The 22,578-nt window shown below is 34.1% G+C and overlaps 1 protein-coding gene across 5 annotated transcripts in view; it reads right to left on the minus strand.

Annotated features, from left to right (window-relative positions):
• drosha (ribonuclease 3 drosha) overlaps nt 1–22,578 on the minus strand; it is a 175,692-nt gene that overhangs the window by 57,122 nt on the left and 95,992 nt on the right. For all 5 annotated transcript variants that reach the window (XM_069839849.1, XM_069839848.1, XM_069839847.1 and 2 more), the window contains 4 exons: nt 19,811–19,923; nt 5,811–6,031; nt 3,847–3,978; nt 532–675 (listed from right to left, as the gene is read on the minus strand). In XM_069839849.1, coding sequence (XP_069695950.1) covers nt 532–675; nt 3,847–3,978; nt 5,811–6,031; nt 19,811–19,923 — 610 coding nt within the window. The remainder of the gene's footprint in view (nt 1–531; nt 676–3,846; nt 3,979–5,810; nt 6,032–19,810; nt 19,924–22,578) is intronic.

A 22,578-nucleotide genomic window follows, 5' to 3' on the forward strand; every position in this document is an offset into this window, starting at 1 on the left:
TACACTTATTAGAAGTGACAACTGTCATTATCCTGGTATAGGTCCTACACCAGGTTTATCATATAAATATAAAAAATTTCGGAATATATTAACAAGTTCATGTGCTCAAGCACAGTCTCAGATTACAGAAACATACAATTCCTTACAGTCTGAGTTATGCCAATTGCTTTTGTTATTTAAATGTTACACATTTATTAAACATTATTTATTTATTTAAAATTATAAGCATTTAATTTTTTTTTTTTTATTTATTGTAATATAATTCAATATTACTGTGCTGCAAGATGTAAAATGGCTTCACTGCCAAGTGACTGAATACTGAAATCTCAAACAAATGTGTTACTTCTATCATAAAAATATATTTTTTGTTCCTTTTAGCTCTCACAATTTTAAATAAAAATCTTGTGAAGTAGTTCTCCTAATACTAAACTAATCTGCCATTGTTCTGTACTTCATACAACAGAATTCTCAATAATTTTTTATTGTTAATGATGGAACACTGGTTTATTCAACATATTATACTTCTCTCACCTGTAGCAGTTCAAATGAGGGAATCCACTTTCGATCTCCAAGAGGTTCCTGCTCTTGCAGAGGGTGTGGAGGATAGTTTACCCAAACATCGAGCAAGTCTGGATCTTGCTTAAACAAAGTCTCTGCAAATACTTTGTCTGCAACCTGTTTCACAAAGTCAAACCTTAAAAACAATATTTTTTTTAATAAAATCCAATAGTAAACTCACACTGCTGACGTCATTTCATAACGAATAAAATTATCACCATGATTCATAATGTGACAAGCTACTGTCTCCTCCCCCGGATATGTCCTACATTTTAGGTCTCTTATGCTCTTGTCTAGTATTCAATAGAAGAGGGGAAAGATATATAACAATCCAGATTGTCCTCCATTTTAAGAGAGGGAAACTATTATTTCGATTGTCATATTCTGGTCACATTTCTCCATCACACTCAGCACATGTAATGTTCATGTCGTAAATTGCAGATTTATAATAATTAACTCACTGCATTTTAACATTGAGCCAAAAATCACAGCAAGTTTACCTTGCTGGAGGCCAAAATGCAAGTGTACATATAGTGAGGGTTTAGGAAATAAGAACAGACCTTTTAAAGCTGGAAGAAATATGTATTAAGTCATATTATGCACTTAAGCAACAGAAATTAATGTAGATATAACAATACCATATATTCTAAAATTGTGATATCTGGAGTAATTTCATCATTAAACTAACTAATTGAGTGAGATGCATGTATAAAAAGAAGAATACTCACGAGAAACTTTTCCTGAGTAAATAAGAGAGACTTCATTTAAATGACAACCTACTCTGTTTCAGATGAATAAAAACGACTCTCTTGAAATGAAAATTACCTACTCTTTTCAGTGAGTATAGTTGTAAAAGGCCGGCACCATTGTCATATTATATCCAATGGCAGATATCATGTAGGCACTAACTACGAACAAAAAATGTATAACAAAGATGTAATAGTCTTTTTTTGTTCCTCTAAAAATTCATAGAAATAAAATGACCAATTCAGAGAAATCAATCGTCGTGAAGAGAGTTTGCTGCAGTGGGAAATTTGATTTAGTGATCTTATTTTCAATGACAGCACTTGAGAAAATGTTCTTGATACAATGAATTGATTTACTCTCCCAGATCTTTTCCCACTTCAGTCCAAAATCCTTGATCTCCCAGATATCTAAAAATGATTCTCATCCTCTGTGTGTTGTTAAGTACTCTACCGCGAGTTTCATTGGTTTCTCCTAAATAATGTTGGCCATCCACTCCATGTAATATTTTTCAAACCTATACAGAGCTTCGTAATCATGTCTAGATTAATTTATTGTAATTTTATAAATCTGCCTTTGCACTGACACACCTAAACAGAGTGGAAGTGATATAAGTGTGTAGAAGGAAGGGGGTGACAGAATACATTAAAATAAATTTAAAAAAACAATTATGGATTTATAAGTGCATAGTTAATTAGAATATTAGGCAGAAAGTCTTATAGTTTAGCAACAGCCTGCTCGCCTATTAATACACACACAAACTCAGGCCTGAATAACAGCATTCCATCCCATAATCACTGCGGCAGGGTTGCTAGATTTCCTAACAGTAGGAAATAACAATACATGTTAAATTTTTTATTTAATTTGCAAGAAAACAGTCCATTTTATTGAAAAAACTGCAAAGCATTCCTTATCAGTTTCTCTGATAAGAGTAAAGATCACAATCATAAGGATAGTACTTATGGAGTAAAATAGTGTTGTCATTTAGAGGAAAATTATTTTTTTCTGAAACAGTCATTACAATTTTTTGTTCTGCTCTATCCAAGGAATAAGTTGTTAAAATCAGCACAGTTAAATCACTTCCAACATGTATATACTACCATAACTTCAACTGTCACATTTACTTGTTAATAGAGCAACCTACCAACGTAATTTCAAAATTATTTAGTAGCTACTCCTCTCTGATTAAATTACTAGTGCTTTTATTCATTCGAAGAATCGAGAAATTACTCTCGTTGAAGCAACTACTTTGATTGTGAGCAATTACTCGCGATTGAGCAGAAAATAAGAAATATTTATTAATATGGAATTGAGTAATTTTTCCAAAATTGCAAGGAAACATGTACTTACTTACCTTTATGTAATTTACTTAATTTCTCTTTTGCTTTTTAGTGCCTTATCTCCTATAGTCTACAAGCAAACAAGCCTTAAAAAGATTTTGCTTTGTACAAATGGGGGTCATTCATTTTTTTATCAAGTGTACAAACATAATCCGTAATGAAAAAAGAAATGCAGAAAATTAATTTGTACATGTTAGAAGATATGAGGCTTAGTTGTCATGTTTCACATTTTTCTGTAATGTTCTACATTTGGCATACCTTCTCCTCCTTTGCAATAATGGAAACTAATCAACAAACTTATGCATAATAATCATGTGTTACTATCACGATAAATACTATTATTATTAACATACATAAGAAAACGAACCATCTTCAGAACTGGAAATGAGAACTAAAGAATGTTTTTTTCGTAGTTCCCAAATCACAGGATGAATTAATAATGGTTATGTTGATGCTGCTGCTGCTGCTGCTGATGATGATGATGATGATGACTTTTTTTTAAGTTCGTTATTTAACGACACTGTATCAACTACTAGGTTATTTAGCGTCGATGAGATTGGTGATAGTGAGATGATATTTGGCGAGATGAGGTCAGGATTCGCCATAGATTACCTTGGATTCACATTACGGTTGGAGAAAACCTCGGAAAAAATCCAACCAGGTAATCAGCCCAAGCGGGGATCGAACCCACGCCCGAATACAACTTCAGACCAGCAGGCAGGTGCCATAACCGACTGAGTCATGCCGGTGGCTATGATGATGCTGATGATGATGATGATGATGATGATGATGATGATGACGACGACGACGACTTTATATTGTTAAGGTCCCCGACATGTAACAAATGATATCTTGTATCAGCTGATGACTGTCTTCACTTCTTGAAAGCAGCATAAGCTTGCAAAACTGACAAAAGCTTCACATATATTTTTAGAATTCCTGAGTCTTTACATGCTCGCCAACATTAATACGAATTTATAAGTTTAAAATTCTTTTACTCTATTGGAGATTTCTTCAAATTATGAATTTCACAATTTCTTATCACGGATATTCTCTGATAATCAAAGTTCTTCCTCGAGAGATTTCACAACTCATTTAACTTAATTTACTTCATTAAAATGTCAGTTTCTTTAAATACAGTGCAGTATGAATATATACTTAATTTCAGTTCATTATATTTTGTTGAATTGAAACTCAAGTGTACCTCAATGCCTCCATCCAAGAACAACGCTCCCATGAGTGCCTCAAAGCAGTTGGCCATGGCATGCCGCAATTCCAAGTCATGACATAAGTCTGAGCCATGAGCATATAGCATATACTCCTCAAGATTCAGGATCTGCAACATACAACATGTGTTTCTCACACAAAGATGTTGAGAAGATCTCAGTATACACGTCAAAACAAATTTGATAGCTCTTGGGCTTCTCATTGGTCAGGAATTACTCAGTCATGTCAATTGACGAAAACAGTATTTGAAATTAATTCTGATAGCATAGTGCGAACAGAATATATGTCTGTGATATATGCACAACAGATGGACATAAACTTACATCGAATGTACTTGATGGAATGGAAGATCTATACAAGGACAGTGACAAAGAGTCATTGAGTGATAATGAACTGGCGTTGTCAGATAATGAGTTTACTTACCTGAATCTAGTGACAGAAGTGCTAAAACAGATGTGGATGTTATGTTTTATTTTCATTTGTACATTAATAAAGAAAGATTATATAAAAATTGCCATTTCACATATTTTTCCCCAACATTATTAAAACTTGGAAGTTACTTTATATTTGGTGTTTTCTTACAATCGATTAAATATGACAAAAATCTTCATACTTACGACTATGTAATAAGGATGTTCTGATAATTCGTATTACCAGTCATACCAGCATGACAACAGGGGAAAATGTAGAAGAAAATACTGTGGAGTATTTTGCACTGTAATGTACAATGCCATTTTAATTTATATTGTATCAATAACAGTAACACATAACCCATGTTATACAAATGAATAAAATATGTATTTAATATAATGTATTACTTATATAATTTATAACATTAACACAGCACTTACCAAAGCATCAGATGGTAAACCTTCTTTTTTATTATAGTTTTCATAAGAAATAGCTTAAGACATACTAGCTTATTTTGAAAAGTTTCCCAAACAAATATTAATGGAACTGACAGTTGGAGTCCAAGGGGCATAATTTAGTATTACAAGTCAAACTTCACTTTATTATCTTGAATCATAAAGCATCTACATGCATAACATTGTGGCATTTTCTCTGCTGTCAAAACTTGTCAAAAAACAAATCATTTTATGATCGTCCAGTATTTTTACAAACACAGGTATTCCTGAATTTTGAGACCATCCTGGAAGCAGGGGTTACCTGAATCAATCAAAGAGCCTGGAACAAAAACGTGCCACTGTGTCTATATATCTCTAATCCTAACAGTGCCCTTTGGTTTCTAAAAGTAAAAACAATGTGAAAATTTTCTTCAGCCCCCATAGATCTTTCTGTGGATATCATGTAATCAGTAAATAAATTAATGCACATACCTAGAAGAAATAAAGAAGTGTGACGTAAAATTCGCGCACGATTACAGGACAAGGATTTTTGACAAAATGTAATTTTGTGTTTTCTTAAATAAGGTCCATTATTCCCTTTTAGTAAAAATTAATATATCCCATGTTCATCATTTCTAAATGTACTTCACGATAGATATAAGTAGGAAGGACTAGAAAAAGAAAATGTCAAGACAGACTAAAAAGACTGCATTGCAAAAACCACTTTTTCGGTTACTAGGGAGACTGAAAAAGTGTAATTTCATAAAAATCTCATAGCATCATTATTCTTTTTCTTTATACATTGTAGGAAATTCAAGAAAACTGCTGAGCTAGTTTCCAATAAATCACATTGTTTCCAGCATACATTGAATCTTTAACAACATATCTCCCTCCTGACAAAATATTATTTCCCTATAACAAACAGGGTGTCCTCTAGAAACATTTGAATGCCATTTTGAGCATTGCTGTTATAACAGATCTAAAATGTTTGACGCTCTATGTCTCAAATTCAAAACTTTGTAGTTTAAGCTCTTGTTCCAGAGAATGCCTCAATTCAGAATAGCATCCCTTTCCTCACCTTTATAAGACATGTTACCTTTGCAAGCACAGCAAGGTGTTGATTCTGAACAATGGCTGCACGGTAGGTGGCAAGTCCTCCTTCCTCGAGGTCAGGAAACATGTGGAATAAGTGTATGGAGGTAAGAAACTCCACCACAGCATCTCCAAGAAATTCCAGGCGTTCATTGTGTGTGATGTTAGACTCAGTCTCGGTCTTCTTGCCAAATCGAGACATGATGTTGATCAGTGTGTTTATGCCTAAAAATAATATAATTATAACCACATCTATAAGAAAAACTGGATGAAACTGAGATGATGTGAACTTTTGGAAATAACCCACTCGAACATATATTAAAGGTCGAAATAAAGATATTCAGGTAAAAATGAAACGCAACAAAGTATTGTAAGAAGTTGTTGTTTTCTAATGTCAGGCATTTGACAATAGAGTCATCTGACCACATTTAACCATTGTAAAAATGTATGTATGTATGTATGTATGTATGTTGTTTTCTAATGCCAGGCATTTGACAATAAAGTCATTTGACCTCTTGCACTCCAATATTTTTCAAAGATATTATCATGGCCAGCCAATGAAGTACAGATTTTGAGGTGTTTCGAATCCATTTCTTGGTTTGAGTTGCACAATGGGCAGTTAGGGGACTGATACATTTCAATTCTATGCAGGTTTCTGGCCAAACAATCATGGCCTGTTGCCAATCTAAATGCAGCTACAGATGATTTTCGTGGTAAATCGGGAATTAACTGTGGATTTTGATGCAGAGAGTTCCATTTTTTCCCTTGGGATTGTGTTATCAAATTTTGTTTGTTGAAGTCTAAATATTTAATTTAATAAATCTTTTCACAGAGTAATACATAGATTTAGTAACAGGTCTCTAAGTAGCAGTGCTGCCCTTCTTTGCTAAAGCATCTGCATTCTCGTTTCCCAGGATTCCACAATGGGATGGTATCCATTGGAATACAATTCTTTTATTGAGTGATATTAATTGAGAGAGCATTTTAGTTATTTCTCCTGTTTGAGATGGAGGTGTGTGTTTAGAGACTATTGATAGAATAGCTGCTTTGGAGTCTGACAATATAACTGCATTCCTAAATTTATTAATGTGGCATAGATGATTCCTGAGACTTTCCCTTATTGCAATGATTTCACGAGAGAGAGAGAGAGAGAGAGCGTGCGTGCGTGGGTGTGTGTGTGTGTGTGTGTGTACAGAGGCCTCAAACTAGGAAGCTGCCTGGAGAGGGGTAGTAGTAGAGCTAACGGAGGGGGCCCACCTAGGCTCCGATACCCAGGTATAGTTATATTATCTGAAAAGTTGACCTCTTGGCAATGTATTCAAGATGTACCCTCCCTATGCAGCCTTCTCAACTGTTATTAGAACTGAGCTGTACCGTTCTAGTCCACAGTGCACATCAGTAGGCGGACAGTGGTAGGGGAGAAGTGCTCTATGCGCCTGCGCGAACGAAACAGCTTGCTAGTTTGAGGCATCTGTATGTATGTATGTAAATTTTGAATTATGTTTTATTTAACGATGTTCACAAGTGCTGAGGTTATATCAGTTTTGCAAGTGTACCGAAATTTTGTTCCGTAGGTGTTACATTATTACCAGACATCGGATTCTAGGGCAAATGCCTATTTTGTTTCTTTAGGAGAAAAGTAAAAATAATTATTAATATTTGTGTTTCATGGAAATTGAAAGGTATTCAAAGAGTTTTATAGTGCCCTAAAATGCCCTAAAACGGTTATTAGAGCCTAATTTGTTAATATTCGCCTAAAAATGCCTAACTCACTGTAAAGTTCCGCATTTTACTCTTACTTTTTATAATTTATACATGCATTCACTGCGAAATTTAAGGCATTTAAAAAGTGGAAAGTTTGCTTCACACCGGCCATGAAACCATTGATAAAGGAAACAAAATGTTTTGAATCTCACGACACTCGCAATAGATTTCACCGAATTTAACATGTTTGGAGGCATAAATGCCGACAAAGAACCAACCTTAGTTTTGAAGCAGGCAACAATCACAACATGTGCTGCTACCGATTCAGAGATATACTATACTATAAAAATGACTGTTTTCGGTCTGAAACCGATTAGCTGTACTGCCCTTCAGAGTGTCATAAAATCACAATTTTTGGAGAAAGAGTGTTTTTGAAATATTTATGAAAAGTCGTAAAACTGCGAATTAGTAGGGTAAACCGTTTAAATTATTTATTTAAAAGAATGGCCCTCCTAGTGTTAACACTACCAGGAAATGCAACAATAAGTGGAACTTTGTATTTTTGTCCAATTGAATCTCAATAACAACGGTTCATTTGAATGCTCGTTAACAGTTGCTCTTTCCCTCACCTTATTTGTGTTGAGAAGTTTTGAGCGGTAGGACGTTTTCCTGTGAAGTTTAATGCGATAATGCCGAAAAATATAAGTGCAAAATCTACATTGATCCAGCAATGGCTAACAGAATATTCAGAATTCACTTATGATGGAAAAATAATATTCTGCAAGATTTGTAGCAAACAGGTATGTAACAATAGTTTAAATATATAAATTCTATTAATTTTAATGAGTAGGCCTATAATATTTATACATTGACTGAGCTATCCTGAGGTATAATTCTTTTTAAGACCACTACACTTTAACCTTTTAAATTCCGATAGTTAAAGTATTTGCAGGTCATTAAAATTTTGATTGTTCGAACCCACTAACTTTGTGATTGAAATACGGCAATACAACAATTAGGATTTTATTTTAATTCAGTTTACTTTACATTTTTAGATTTCGCAAGAAAAGAAGTGCCACCTAAAGCAGCATGTGCAAGGAGCGGCTCATAAGGCTAAAGCTCAGCAGAAAAATCAACTGCAACAAACTTTACTAATACAGCCTACTTCATCCAATCTCAGCAGCAATTTCTATGCTGATTTAACCAGAGCGTTTGTTGCTGCTAACATTCCCTGGAATGCAATTGAAAATCCGGTTTTAAGACAGTTTTTACAAAAATATTGCAAACAAAATATCCCATCTGAGTCGACCCTAAGAAAAAATTACTTCGACAGAATATACAATGAAACTTTAGCTTCCATTCGGGAGGATATAGGTGATTCTTACATATGGGTCTCTGTGGATGAAACCTCAGATCCTATGAATAGGTATATAAATAGGTATATAGCAAATATGGTAGTAGGAAAACTTAGTCCTGATGGACCTTCGATTCCACACCTCGTATGTGTTAAGGAACTTTCGAAAGTGAATAGCCAAGCCATTGCTTATTTTGTAAATAAAGGCCTACAGTCTTTATACTCAGGTAATATAGACGATTCTAAAGTTCTGTTGTTTTGTACTGATGCTGCCTCATACATGGTTGCTGCAGCTCCACTTCTTAAAACATTTTATCCTAACCTCAAGCATGTAACCTGTCTAGCACATGGCCTTCACAGGGTTTCTGAAACAATCCGGAATGAATTTCCTCTTGTCAATTCGTTTATTTCTAACACAAAAAAATGTTTTTGTAAAGCCCCATCCAGGATTTCAATATTAAGAGAGAACTTTCCAGATATCCCACTCCCACCTCAGCCGGTTGTTACACGATGGGGAACCTGGATTCAGTCAGTGGTGTATTATTCTAAGTATTTTAAAGAAGTGGTCACAGTTATTGATAAATTACCTGAAACTGATAGTGCAGCGTGTGTGAAAGCAGTGAAAGATTGTCTGAATGACTCACGAGTGAAAAACGATATTGCCTACATAACATCAAACTTTTCTTTCATACCTGCAAGCATTGAACAATTAGAACGTGAAAAACAATCTCTTTGTAGCCAAATAGCAATAGTAAAGGAAGCTCAAGTGAACATACATTCTGCTTTGGGCGAAACTGGGAAAAAAGTTAAAAATAAGTGGGACAAGGTATTAAATAAGAATGTAGGATTTTCATTGTTGGAAAAAGTATCAAGAGTGATATCGGGGGAAAGTGTAAATGTTCCAGTAAGTATTGATGTTTCTATTGTACCTAATTTAAAATTTGCGCCTCTCACATCAGTTTCGGTTGAAAGAAGTTTTTCTGCTTTCAAAATGATTCTCAGTGACAAAAGGCAAAGGTTAACTGTGGAGAATTTAGAAAAAATTCTGGTGGTGTACTGTGCAGATAATTATAATAAAGTCTGAGCATGGAACTGAATTTCAATAACTTAAAATGAGTAATCTTGATATCAATAATCATTATTTCATTAGTTTCAATATATTAAATTTGTGCAGCTCTGTTTATAAATATAATATAGTATTCTTTTTTAATGTTTAAACATACTTTTTTGTGCGTATTTTAGTGTATAACTAAAAATTTCAGTGAAAGAAATAAGTATGATACCTTGATGTGCCTAACATGCCTATTTTCATTAAAATAGAGCCTAATTTTACAAATTTTGAGCTTATTTTAGGCGCCTAAAACTGCAATTTTTAGTGCCTAAAAATCCGATGTCTGATTATTACATGCCAGTAAATCTACTGACACTTAAATGCCATCGACCTGGGCAGGGATTGAACCCACAATTTTGGGTACAGAAAGTCAGCACTCTACTGACTGCGCCACTCAAGGCAACTTGTTTGTATGTATGTATGTATGTATGTATCCAATGCCTACCCACTTCACTTTACAGATTCGGATTTCGCATATTGCGGATAGATGGCAGGGCTAATTGCATACCACTTTGGCGGGCCACATTTTAAATTATATATATATATATATATATATATCTGTGGTGAGTTATGCCTTGTACTAGGGTGAGTAGTGTATGAATAGGTGTTCGTGTAAGCGTAGAGTATGTAATGAATGATGATGAAGATGAGGAAGGGAAAAGGGGAAACCCAGTGCCGACACATAGCCTACTCCTGTCAAATAGCACCTAGGGGTCCACCAGGCTTAACGTCCCCATCCGATGGATGAAACCCTATCAACAGTGATGCCTTCTCTCCATATGAACTGCAGAGAGATTTGGGATTGGTGCACAATCTAGTGTTAGAAGTTGTGCACTGTCATCTCTCCTAGTCCTGAGGTAGAATTTTTTTATAAAAAATAAACAATGGGTTTCAAACAATGTCTCTGCTGTAGTCTGTGCTTGAGACCATGGTTTCGAGTCATGGCTAAAAAAAATGGACAAGACCTCGTTTTATAAATCTGTTGTTGTTGTTGTTTTCTAATGCCAGGCGTTTGACAATAAAGTCATTTGACCTCTTGCACTCCAATATTTTTCAAAGATATTATCATGGTCAGCCACTGAAGCACAGATTTTCGTTTTATAAATTTAAACATGGTTTTAAGCCATGGTCGCGGTCTAGACCTTGTTTTAGAAATCGACCCTTTATGTCTTGTAACACACATGTATTCTCCTATTAGTATATAACTGTATATTCTACCTCAAGTGAATTCGTTATCATCTAATTTTTTTCTATTCTCATTAAGTATTCCATGCATCTCTTATTGGTATAATATATGTAATCGTGGTGTTTACCTAGAGCAGTTTATGTCTTATAAATCTATATATATAATTTGGACAGTAATGGAAATTACGGGAAAATGGCTCAACAGATTTTAATGAATGACACCTCATTTTGAAGTTTGCATCCAAGGATATGCGGAAAAATACAGGGTTGGGCAGATAAAACTAGCCCCATCTCATGTCATATGATTTGGAAAATAAATTATGTAGGGTATTGATTTCTTTATCTTCCACGTGTTTTGTGTCATTGTTGTTGCGCCATTGTTGCTTATAACCTCTTCTGGTTGCTGTTTAAAAGTCAGACGTTCTAAACACATGTAAAGAGTTGTTCTTTAAATAAGCATGACTTATTCAATACCAGAGCAAATATTCATTGTGGAGGCGTACGTACAGACCAGCTCTATTAAGGAAACACAACAATTATTCAGAGACAAATATCCGCTTCGCTCAGTACCAGCGAAAAGCAGCATTCAAGATTTGGTGCGAAAATGGCGCACGACTGGAGCCATAAAAAATGTAACAAGGAACAGAACTCCTTCTGTCCGGACTCCTCAGAAGTGCACAGAAGTGTCTAGATGCAGATGGAGGGCACTTCCAACATTTATTATGAAGGTAAATGCATTTTATTTTCATTCCATTTGAAGTTTGTTTCAAATCATTAGTACCTATCAATGTCATAACACAGGCCGGTTTTATCTGCCCAACCCTGTAGTAGTTTTCAGAGAAATGTCAATTTTCGTACATAATTTTCGTATTTTCCAAAATCCATCTGTCGCCAGTTTTGAGAACTAATGGATTTTCAGTATAAAACAAAACTCATGCTAAAATGCTGTCATGTAGGCCGTGACCTGCAGGACTGGCAACATACGTATTTACAGCTCAGATTCTCTGACATCATAATGTCAATAGGTTGATCTTCATTTGTATAATTTTCTAAGCACGCCTCTATATTGGTTACTAAAAACTTCAAAACTTATTAAGAAGGTTATAATCATGAATTTACAGCTCTGATTCACTGCTGTGTAATTTTCTGAGAACAGCTGAAGAGTTTGCGGGAAAAACAATGAATGTCACATTTCTGTTAAGGATAATGATCTAATTGAGTCTATAACCGCAAGATGTATTACTGTTTCTATATAAAATAAAGGAAAGGATTACTGTATTCGTGGTGGTAATTCTCCTTTTTACCAGTTTCCATAAGAACAACACTAAATTTCGTAGTGATCCACTGAATTAGATAATGACATCAACCTTAACAGAATTGTGACATTCATCGTTTTTCCCGCAAACCCTTCAGCTGTATACTTGTTATTAAAAACTATAAAACGTAAGGTTTGATGACGTTGTTACCATTAAAATGCAATATTATACCTAATGCCATGGTGAGAGTATTTGTTGCTAATGATACATATTAATGCTATTATTGATGAAATGAAAGTGAAACTTTGATGTAGAGAATATCTTAAATTAGATCTTCATTTCTATAATTTTCTGAGTAACGGCTATACATATATGTTATTAGAAGCTACAAAACTTATGTAAGTATATATAATTTATTTCAAGAAATAGTCTGCCCAGGCATCCTGGGTTGCCAAAAACACAGAATAACACACATATAAGAATAGTAATGATTACAGTAAGATAGATGAGCCAAATTTAAATGTGGACTAGGAGCTTAAGTTTAAGAAATAATAAATTTGTACATATATTTGTAACAATCACACACTAACGAATAGAAAAGGGGGGGGGGGTATTATGATATTCCGTATAAATGATTTTTCAGAATTGCCACAGACCCTTTAATGGTTGAAGTAATTATTTTTGGAATGATGTCATGGATTCCAAATGTTTTGATAGTGTTTACAGTTGATCGTGGGATGGTGCCCCTCGCTCCGATCATTAAACCATGTACTTCCCAGGTGCCTCCATCTGATATTTTTCTCGAAAATACGGAATAGTAGGCTCATAAATTTGTTGTTTTTCTTTGTTGACCTCGGATGGTTGGGTCTGGCTCATCTCAAATCTAACAGTTGGGTCCAGTATAAAGCCTTTACTATTAGTCTTGTCTAGAGCCACGATGTCCGCTCTTCTAATTCCGCCGCCTTCAGACGCAACGCAGTGCACCTCTTCATGGACCTCGAAGGATTTGTTTCTAAGGGCTTGTGCTATTAGTTTTCGGATGTTATGATGGCGTGAATTTCTCAGGAGTTCTCCATGCTGACAGGATCCTAGGACGTGTGCTATGGTTTCAATCTCGTTGCAGTATCTGCAACGGAAACCGTCCAAGGATCTCCCATGAAGACTTCTCACTGGTGCTACGTTAGCATTCATCTTAATTGCGTCCCGCCATTCAGAGGAAGATAGACCCTCCTTAGAAAAAATCCATTTATTTCCGGGAGTATATTCTTGAAATAAAATAACACCTTTTCCTTTATGTGGAAGCGCACACCATTTGTCGTACTCTTGTTTCCTAAGATTTTGTCGTAGTTTATGGACATTGATGTTACTTATATCCAGATCTTCAGGTGGAATTTTTAACTTCCTGGAACATACTTTCTTTTCTGCTGCTATGTTCCTTGTAGAAACGACAAGAGGATTCGAGGTTCTCAATAATGTGTTGCAAATATTGAGATGCTGTAAATATGCTTCCCATTGAGCTTTGAAAAGGCTGAGACCCTTATATTTACGTTCGGTGTACAACATCGCGTCGGGCGTGTCTCCTGGCAAACATAAAATTTCCTTCACCGAACTTTTAATTAACTTATCCACATCTTCGAGAAACCGGTCAGAAAGCTGGTGAAGGGGAGCATTTTGAAGAGGATAAACAAGTATAGGCCAAATATACATATTTAAAACATTGAGTTTTTGTTCTGGTTTCAGAAGATAAGTATATGTTAAAGCTTGGATCTTATTATTTAAATTATTGATTACTTTGGCAATGTCAAACTTAATTTCATCAGAAAAATTAATCCCAAGGTATTTGATTCGTTCATCTCCATCAATACTATTAACAATTGATCCTCCAAGATTCAATGTCGTACTACTTAATTTTCCTTTCTCGATAACGATGGTTTGAGTTTTAGATTCATTTAGACTTAATCCGATCTGCTGTAATGACCGTTTTGTCATGGTAAATATTTCAGATGCAGCAATTGTACTTTTAGCAACAAGTGCAATATCATCCGCAAATCCTAATGTTACTACATTATTTAGATCCGATACAAGGTCATATCCAAATTCTTCAGCCACACTAGGCTCGGATAATTCATCAAAAATGTGGTCTATGCTGAGATTAAAAAGCATTGGGGAAAGAGGAGCGCCTTGCATAACCCCTTGTTTAAACGGTATGGGTTTTGTTTTATGGATTCCAACCTCTATCTGGGTTTCATTTCCATACTGTAAATTTATAATTAAATCCTGTAATTTTTGGGGAAGGGCAGAATTGTGAATGACAGATTCCAAATGCCGATGTCCAACAGTATCATAAGCTTTATGCACATCAAGAAACAAGATGGTGACATCTTCTTTTTCGATTTTGGCCTTACGAAGAACTGAATTTAATATAGAGGCATTAATCTGTGCACCAGCAGTAGATACAAATCCTCGTTGGTTTTCATTAAATTCTACGTATTGTTGCATTCTTGAACAAAGACACCTCTCCAAAACTCTTCGAATTACTGAACAAATGGTTATAGGTCGATAATTATTTGGGTCCTTTTTTTTTCCACCTTTATATATAAGAACAGTTCTAGCTTTCCGAAAAAAATCAGGTACCCAATTGTGTGATAACATTTTAGTTCCTATTAATGCTAAAATTACTGCAACTTTTTCACATTTAATAGTTCGCATCAATATTTTATCTGGTCCTGCAGAAGTGTCAATCGAAATACCTTGCATAGCTTTAAGAATTTCTTCCTTACTAACAGTATCTAGAAATTTGTTGTTAATATCATCTTTGTCAACTTCAGTAATATGGTTCGGATAATTATCCAAGTGATGGTGGTTTACATTATTAAATTTATTATTAAACGTAGTTTCAATCTCATTTACCGGAATACTTAAAGGACATTTCTTTGGTTCAAATATTCGACGAACTGCTTTTTTCTTTGGTTATAATTAGACATCGGATTTTTAGGCACTAAAAATTGCAGTTTTAGGCGCCTAAAATAAGCTCAAAATTTGTAAAATTAGGCTCTATTTTAATGAAAATAGGCATTTTAGGCACATCAAGGTATCATACTTATTTCTTTCACTGAAATTTTTAGTTATACACTAAAATACGCACAAAAAAGTATGTTTAAACATTAAAAAAGAATACTATATTATATTTATAAACAGAGCTGCACAAATTTAATATATTGAAACTAATGAAATAATGATTATTGATATCAAGATTACTCATTTTAAGTTATTGAAATTCAGTTCCATGCTCAGACTTTATTATAATTATCTGCACAGTACACCACCAGAATTTTTTCTAAATTCTCCACAGTTAACCTTTGCCTTTTGTCACTGAGAATCATTTTGAAAGCAGAAAAACTTCTTTCAACCGAAACTGATGTGAGAGGCGCAAATTTTAAATTAGGTACAATAGAAACATCAATACTTACTGGAACATTTACACTTTCCCCCGATATCACTCTTGATACTTTTTCCAACAATGAAAACCCTACATTCTTATTTAATACGTTGTCCCACTTATTTTAAACTTTTTTTCCCAGTTTCGCCCAAAGCAGAATGTATGTTCACTTGAGCTTCCTTTACTATTGCTATTTGGCTACAAAGAGATTGTTTTTCACGTTCTAATTGTTCAATGCTTGCAGGTATGAAAGAAAAGTTTGATGTTATGTAGGCAATATCGTTTTTCACTCGTGAGTCATTCAGACAATCTTTCACTGCTTTCACACACGCTGCACTATCAGTTTCAGGTAATTTATCAATAACTGTGACCACTTCTTTAAAATACTTAGAATAATACACCACTGACTGAATCCAGGTTCCCCATTGTGTAACAACCGGCTGAGGTGGGAGTGGGATATCTGGAAAGTTCTCTCTGAATATTGAAATCCTGGATGGGGCTTTACAAAAACATTTTTTTGTGTGTTAGAAATAAACGAATTGACAAGAGGAAATTCATTCCGGATTGTTTCAGAAACCCTGTGAAGGCCATGTCCTAGACAGGTTACATGCGTGAGGTTAGGATAAAATGTTTTAAGAAGTGGAGCTGCAGCAACCATGTATGAGGCAGCATCAGTACAAAACAACAGAACTTTAGAATCGTCTATATTACCTGAGTATAAAGACTGTAGGCCTTTATTTACAAAATAAGCAATGGCTTGGCTATTCACTTTCGAAAGTTCCTTAACACATACGAGGTGTGGAATCGAAGGTCCATCAGGACTAAGTTTTCCTACTACCATATTTGCTATATACCTATTCATAGAATCTGAGGTTTCATCCACAGAGACCCATATGTAAGAATCACCTATATCCTCCCGAATGGAAGCTAAAGTTTCATTGTATATTCTAAGTAATTTTTTCTTAGGGTCGACTCAGATGGGATATTTTGTTTGCAGTATTTTTGTAAAAACTGTCTTAAAACCGGATTTTCAATTGCATTCCAGGGAATGTTAGCAGCAACAAACGCTCTGGTTAAATCAGCATAGAAATTGCTGCTGAGATTGGATGAAGTAGGCTGTGTTAGTAAAGTTTGTTGCAGTTGATTTTTCTGCTGAGCTTTAGCCTTATGAGCCGCTCCTTGCACATGCTGCTTTAGGTGGTACTTCTTTTCTTGCGAAATCTAAAAATGTAAAGTAAACTGAATTAAAATAAAATCCTAATTGTTGTATTGCCGTATGTCTATCACAAAGTTAGTGGGTTCGAACATCAAAATTTTAATGACCTGCAAATACTTTAACTATCGGAATTTAAAAGGTTAAAGTGTAGTGGTCTTAAAAAGAATTATACCTCAGGATAGCTCAGTCAATGTATAAATATTATAGGCCTACTCATTAAAATTAATAGAATTTATATATTTAAACTATTGTTACATACCTGTTTGCTACAAATCTTGCAGAATATTATTTTTCCATCATAAGTGAATTCTGAATATTCTGTTAGCCATTGCCGGATCAATGTAGATTTTGCACTTATATTTTTCGGCATTATCGCGTTACACTTCACAGGAAAACGTCCTACCGCTCAAAACTTCTCAACACAAATAAGGTGAGGGAAAGAGCAACTGTTAACGAGCATTCAAATGAACCGTTGTTATTGAGATTCAATTGGACAAAAATACAAAGTTCCACTTATTGTTGCATTTCCTGGTAGTGTTAACACTAGGAGGGCCATTCTTTTAAATAAATAATTTAAACGGTTTACCCTACTAATTCGCAGTTTTACGACTTTTCATAAATATTTCAAAAACACTCTTTCTCCAAAAATTGTGATTTTATGACACTCTGAAGGGCAGTACAGCTAATCGGTTTCAGACCGAAAACAGTCATTTTTATAGTATAGTATATCTCTGAATCGGTAGCAGCACATGTTGTGATTGTTGCCTGCTTCAAAACTAAGGTTGGTTCTTTGTCGGCATTTATGCCTCCAAACATGTTAAATTCGGTGAAATCTATTGCGAGTGTCGTGAGATTCAAAACATTGTTTCCTTTATCAATGGTTTCATGGCCGGTGTGAAGCAAACTTTCCACTTTTTAAATGCCTTAAATTTCGCAGTGAATGCATGTATAAATTATAAAAAGTAAGAGTAAAATGCGAAACTTTACAGTGAGTTAGGCATTTTTAGGCGAATATTAACAAATTAGGCTCTAATAACCGTTTTAGGGCATTTTAGGGCATTATAAAACTCTTTGAATACCTTTCAATTTCCATGAAACACAAATATTAATAATTATTTTTACTTTTCTCCTAAAGAAACAAAATAGGCATTTGCCCTAGAATCCGATGTCTGGTTATAATATAGGAATTGTGTCACCTGATAATTGTATTTTTCTAGTCTGACTTGCTTTTCTCGTTTGGATTTCCTTTGCGGATTTGTGGTTTCAGTATAGTGTCTATTATTATTTTTGAAGTCACCACGTCTGCGTGCTAGATAATACCGCGTGGCGGGGTGTTTGGGGCCTGGGAGAAAATGATGAGCAGTACCAAGAAAATCTTTGAAATCTTCCGTATATTTTTGAAAGTTTTCCTCGTCCATATTACTCTGAAAAATTTGAATCCACTCATCCAAATTTTGTTGAAACTCATGAACATCATTTTTGTCTGAAACATTCTCACTCTCGAGATTAGGGAGTGGTATCTCCGGTATATCAAGGGAAACATTCTGATGATTAGAATTATAACTAGAACATAGATTAGTACGAAATTCTTCCGGATGAGCTTTAGCAATATGCTGCTTAACACCTTTGAAAAATTTATTACAATGAGGACAGATGTTAAGTGCAGTTGACCGTATACCATGAGCCACTTTCATGTGCTTATGAATACCCCTTTTATCATACAACTTTTTGCAATAAATACATCCAATTTTATTTTGTCGTAATGATGAATCATTATCATCAGGTTGATTAGTAGCACTAATATGTGTAGAAATATCGTAAGGATTTTCTGCTGCTGCTGGGGTAATATTCAGCGAAGAATCTTCTGATGTGTGACATCTCGAAATGTGGGTATTGATGCCTCGATGAGTAAAAGATTTATCACATAAAGTACAAGTGACAGAAGAAGTGTTAGTAAAATCAAATGGAGTAGACAGAGGGATGTTGGTTGACATCACTGATAAATTGGTATTAAAACGAAATACTTTTATAATTATCAAGCAAGTGGTGTGAGCTTTTCCAGATATTTAATGGTGATGTGTTGTAGACATTCATATGTATGATTCTATAATGCTCCTAGGTAGTAGTGTAGTACCACAGTCTAGTATATACAGTCACGAAGCTCAATACGTAGTAAATATGCATCCACAGATAGTTGCTAACCACTACGATCACTACTATCGCCTCATTACAGACAATGCGAAATAGTACCTGCACAGTCTATTGTTCCTAGTACCCTCATAAACTCAAGCTTCGTGACTGTATATACTAGACTGTGGTAGTACTATGAAAGAGGCATTAGTAATTGACCCATGCTTCCTAATTTAACTGCGTCTTTAAACTACGTCAAAATTAATTTCACGTTCCTTTGATTTAATCAAATGGTTATTTGCTTCACTCACTCCCTAAAACTTGACTCATGCCATAATGTATAACATTATAAACTTGTTTCATAATATACCATTATCTTCTTATCTGGTGCAAAATAATGTATAAATGAGAATTCGTAACATGATAAAAGAATTCATAGTTGCAAAATGTGTAAAATGTGAGACAAAGCACATTTTCATGACAAACTTCCCTTTCTATGTGACCTTCAAGAACCCAAATTTCAAATAATGTAATACACGTAAGAGCTTTGCCAATTGCAGCTCTAGAAAAAAAGTAACTGTTAATTAAAGTAAAAGCAGACTCCGTTACCTCTCTTCCTGGTGTTCATGTAGTGAATTCTTCTGTCTCCATATTCTGGCTGACGAATCCCACAGTTTGTCAGAGAATTTCGAGCATGGTCAGGATTTGTTCCGAAATTTTCTCTGCAACATAAAATTAATTATTCTACTAAGGAAACTTGTAATGAAGTTCTTTAGTATATTGCTAATTTCTCTCTTAAAAATTATTCTTTATAAAAATAAAATTCTTCAGCAGTGAGAGCAAGAGCAGAGACAGTCACAGCAGCAGAAGCAGTGATGGTGAGGAGGAGGAAGAACCAGGACTAAACAGTAATTAATTTGAAGGATATTACGACTAAAATGTTTAATAAAATAATGTAGCATCTAAAGCAGCAAACACACATACAATTCTGAAAAGTTTTAAGAATATAATTACAATTACCTTAAAATACCGATTTCGACAAATTTTAGTATACTATTAATATGCCTAAATTATCATACACACAAATTATAGGTTCTTCAGTAAATAGCTCTTAGAAATGTTCACTTCAGTTTTTGAAGTATAAAAGTTCTTGACAAAGTGCCATCATAATTTATCTTTCTATATCACGATCAAATGTAGTAATGGTCAAATTAACAATGCAAGTGACTTCTTTCAAATGCTGTGGTAGTTTAGCATCAATGTAATTATACGAAGAAGTTTTAGAAAATAATTATGGACAGTTTCTCTGATATACACAAATAAAATATACTCTTGCCAGTGTAATTACTATCTGATTATAAACAGAAACAATGTGGACAGATTCCACAACCTATTTCATTATTGGCAATTCATTGTTAACACAGATACTAAAAATATGTACTTCAGATTAGAATTACGTACACTTACACTTATGTTTAATAACAAGTTAAAATTAGGGACACCATAAAACAGTGAATAAAATAAACAAGTCAATAAATAAAACTATTGTAGTTCGTGAAAAAGATCGTTATTTAAATATGTAAATTATGAAAAAGGTTTGTATCTAAACATATAAATAGTGAAAAAGAAGTTTGAATTTAAATATGGAAATCATTTTTACACATTTCTTCTTATTGTGTTAGTGTGTACATATGGGACACACACATTTTCATTTTTTCAACCATGCTTCCACATGATAAAACATGAAAGACAAATCCATTTTCGTATTTATTTTGAATGTTTCATTGTCGGAAATAAAATAATGGAATTTCGTGACTGATGAATGTACGATCCAGTGATATTCATAAAAAAAATTGTATTTAACGCAAAAAACCGTGACAAATCGCGATAATAAAATGTGTCTACAGAATGAGTCTCGTTCACACCTATAAAATTTTAACCGACTCAATTAGAAGAAATTCGTGAAAAAATCATTTGCGAAAACCAAATGAATGGTTTAGAAAAAAAAAATCTTTGAAGTGAAAGAAAAATTTACCAAACGAATTATCACTCGAGAGGAATACAAAAGACAACAACTTTCGTGTTTGTTGTTGATTCTATATGCTAAGCAATGCGGCCACATGTTCAATTCCCTACATTTTCTCCACCAATAACTTTCTTTTTTACATTCTAAATTATGACGATAAATGTAAGCAACAGCAGGAATAATAATAATAATAATAATAATAATAATAATAATAATAATAATAATAATAATAATACTAATACTAATAATAATAATAATAATAATAATAATAATAATAATAATAATAATAATAATAAAACCATCATGTTAATTATATTCTCAAGAATAATTTTGGTTTTCAACTGGACATTATGACTTATTTCCTCCATTTCTGGACTACTTAAAAGGTTGACAGGCTGATGATATTCGTGATTATATAATATCGTCAGCTTACTTCTGAAACCTCGTTAAATCCGATTTTTCCCCAATACTGAAATCTATATATATTTTTAAAATGAGTCTACTGCAGTGGCGATTTCTCTTAAGGAGCACAGGAGCAGTGCACCACCTCTTCAAATAACACGTTTTTAAAGTTATATCAATGAGCTGCAATAGACTATGTGAGCGACATAATTCTTTATTATAATACTGTGTAAAAATAACACTGCAAGTGTACTGGTCTTGTTCACGCCTGGGAATTATGTTTACCGCTCGACACTTGCGGCACACTGTTCCATTGGAGCATGCGCAGTAGTGCTGTTTCACTGGCAGGCTTTGGAGCATGGTAGGGAGGCAATACAATGTGCATAAGAGGGTTTAGGAGCACTTTCAGATGTGTTCTCAAGCTGTCTGCAGTAGTCGTTAGATCGTTACATCACAAATGTTACAATGAATAGTGTGCAAAATCTTTTAAATATGTAATTTTCTGTAAGACCTTTACACGAAAAGATCAAAATAAAGATGGGTACACCTACACATGAATTAAAATTACAAGTGGCGAAGCATAGTAATAGAGAAGAGAAAAGAAAATTGAACATTCGGACTTAGAAAAAGCAATATGCGGCTACAATATAAAAGACGCTGTATTTTGTTTTGCTTGCCAATTGTTCGACGGCGATAATTTATTGACAAAAACAAGTACGTTTTATGAATTTTATTTATTTTTCTGTTTGAATTTAGGACTGTGCGTAGTAATTTTGATTATCGTTCTGCAGATATGATTGATTTGAATCACATGAATGAAAGAATTAAAAAACACGATTCTTCAGCTGCACACATCAACAATAATGTTAAAGTAGCAGTATTGGTTCAAACAAACATACAGACACAACTGGATTTAATATTGGATTGTTGAACTTCACAATGATAAAGT

The sequence above is a fragment of the Periplaneta americana genome, chromosome 11, assembly GCF_040183065.1.
Source record: "Periplaneta americana isolate PAMFEO1 chromosome 11, P.americana_PAMFEO1_priV1, whole genome shotgun sequence".
Classification (NCBI taxonomy): Eukaryota; Metazoa; Arthropoda; class Insecta; order Blattodea; family Blattidae; genus Periplaneta; species Periplaneta americana.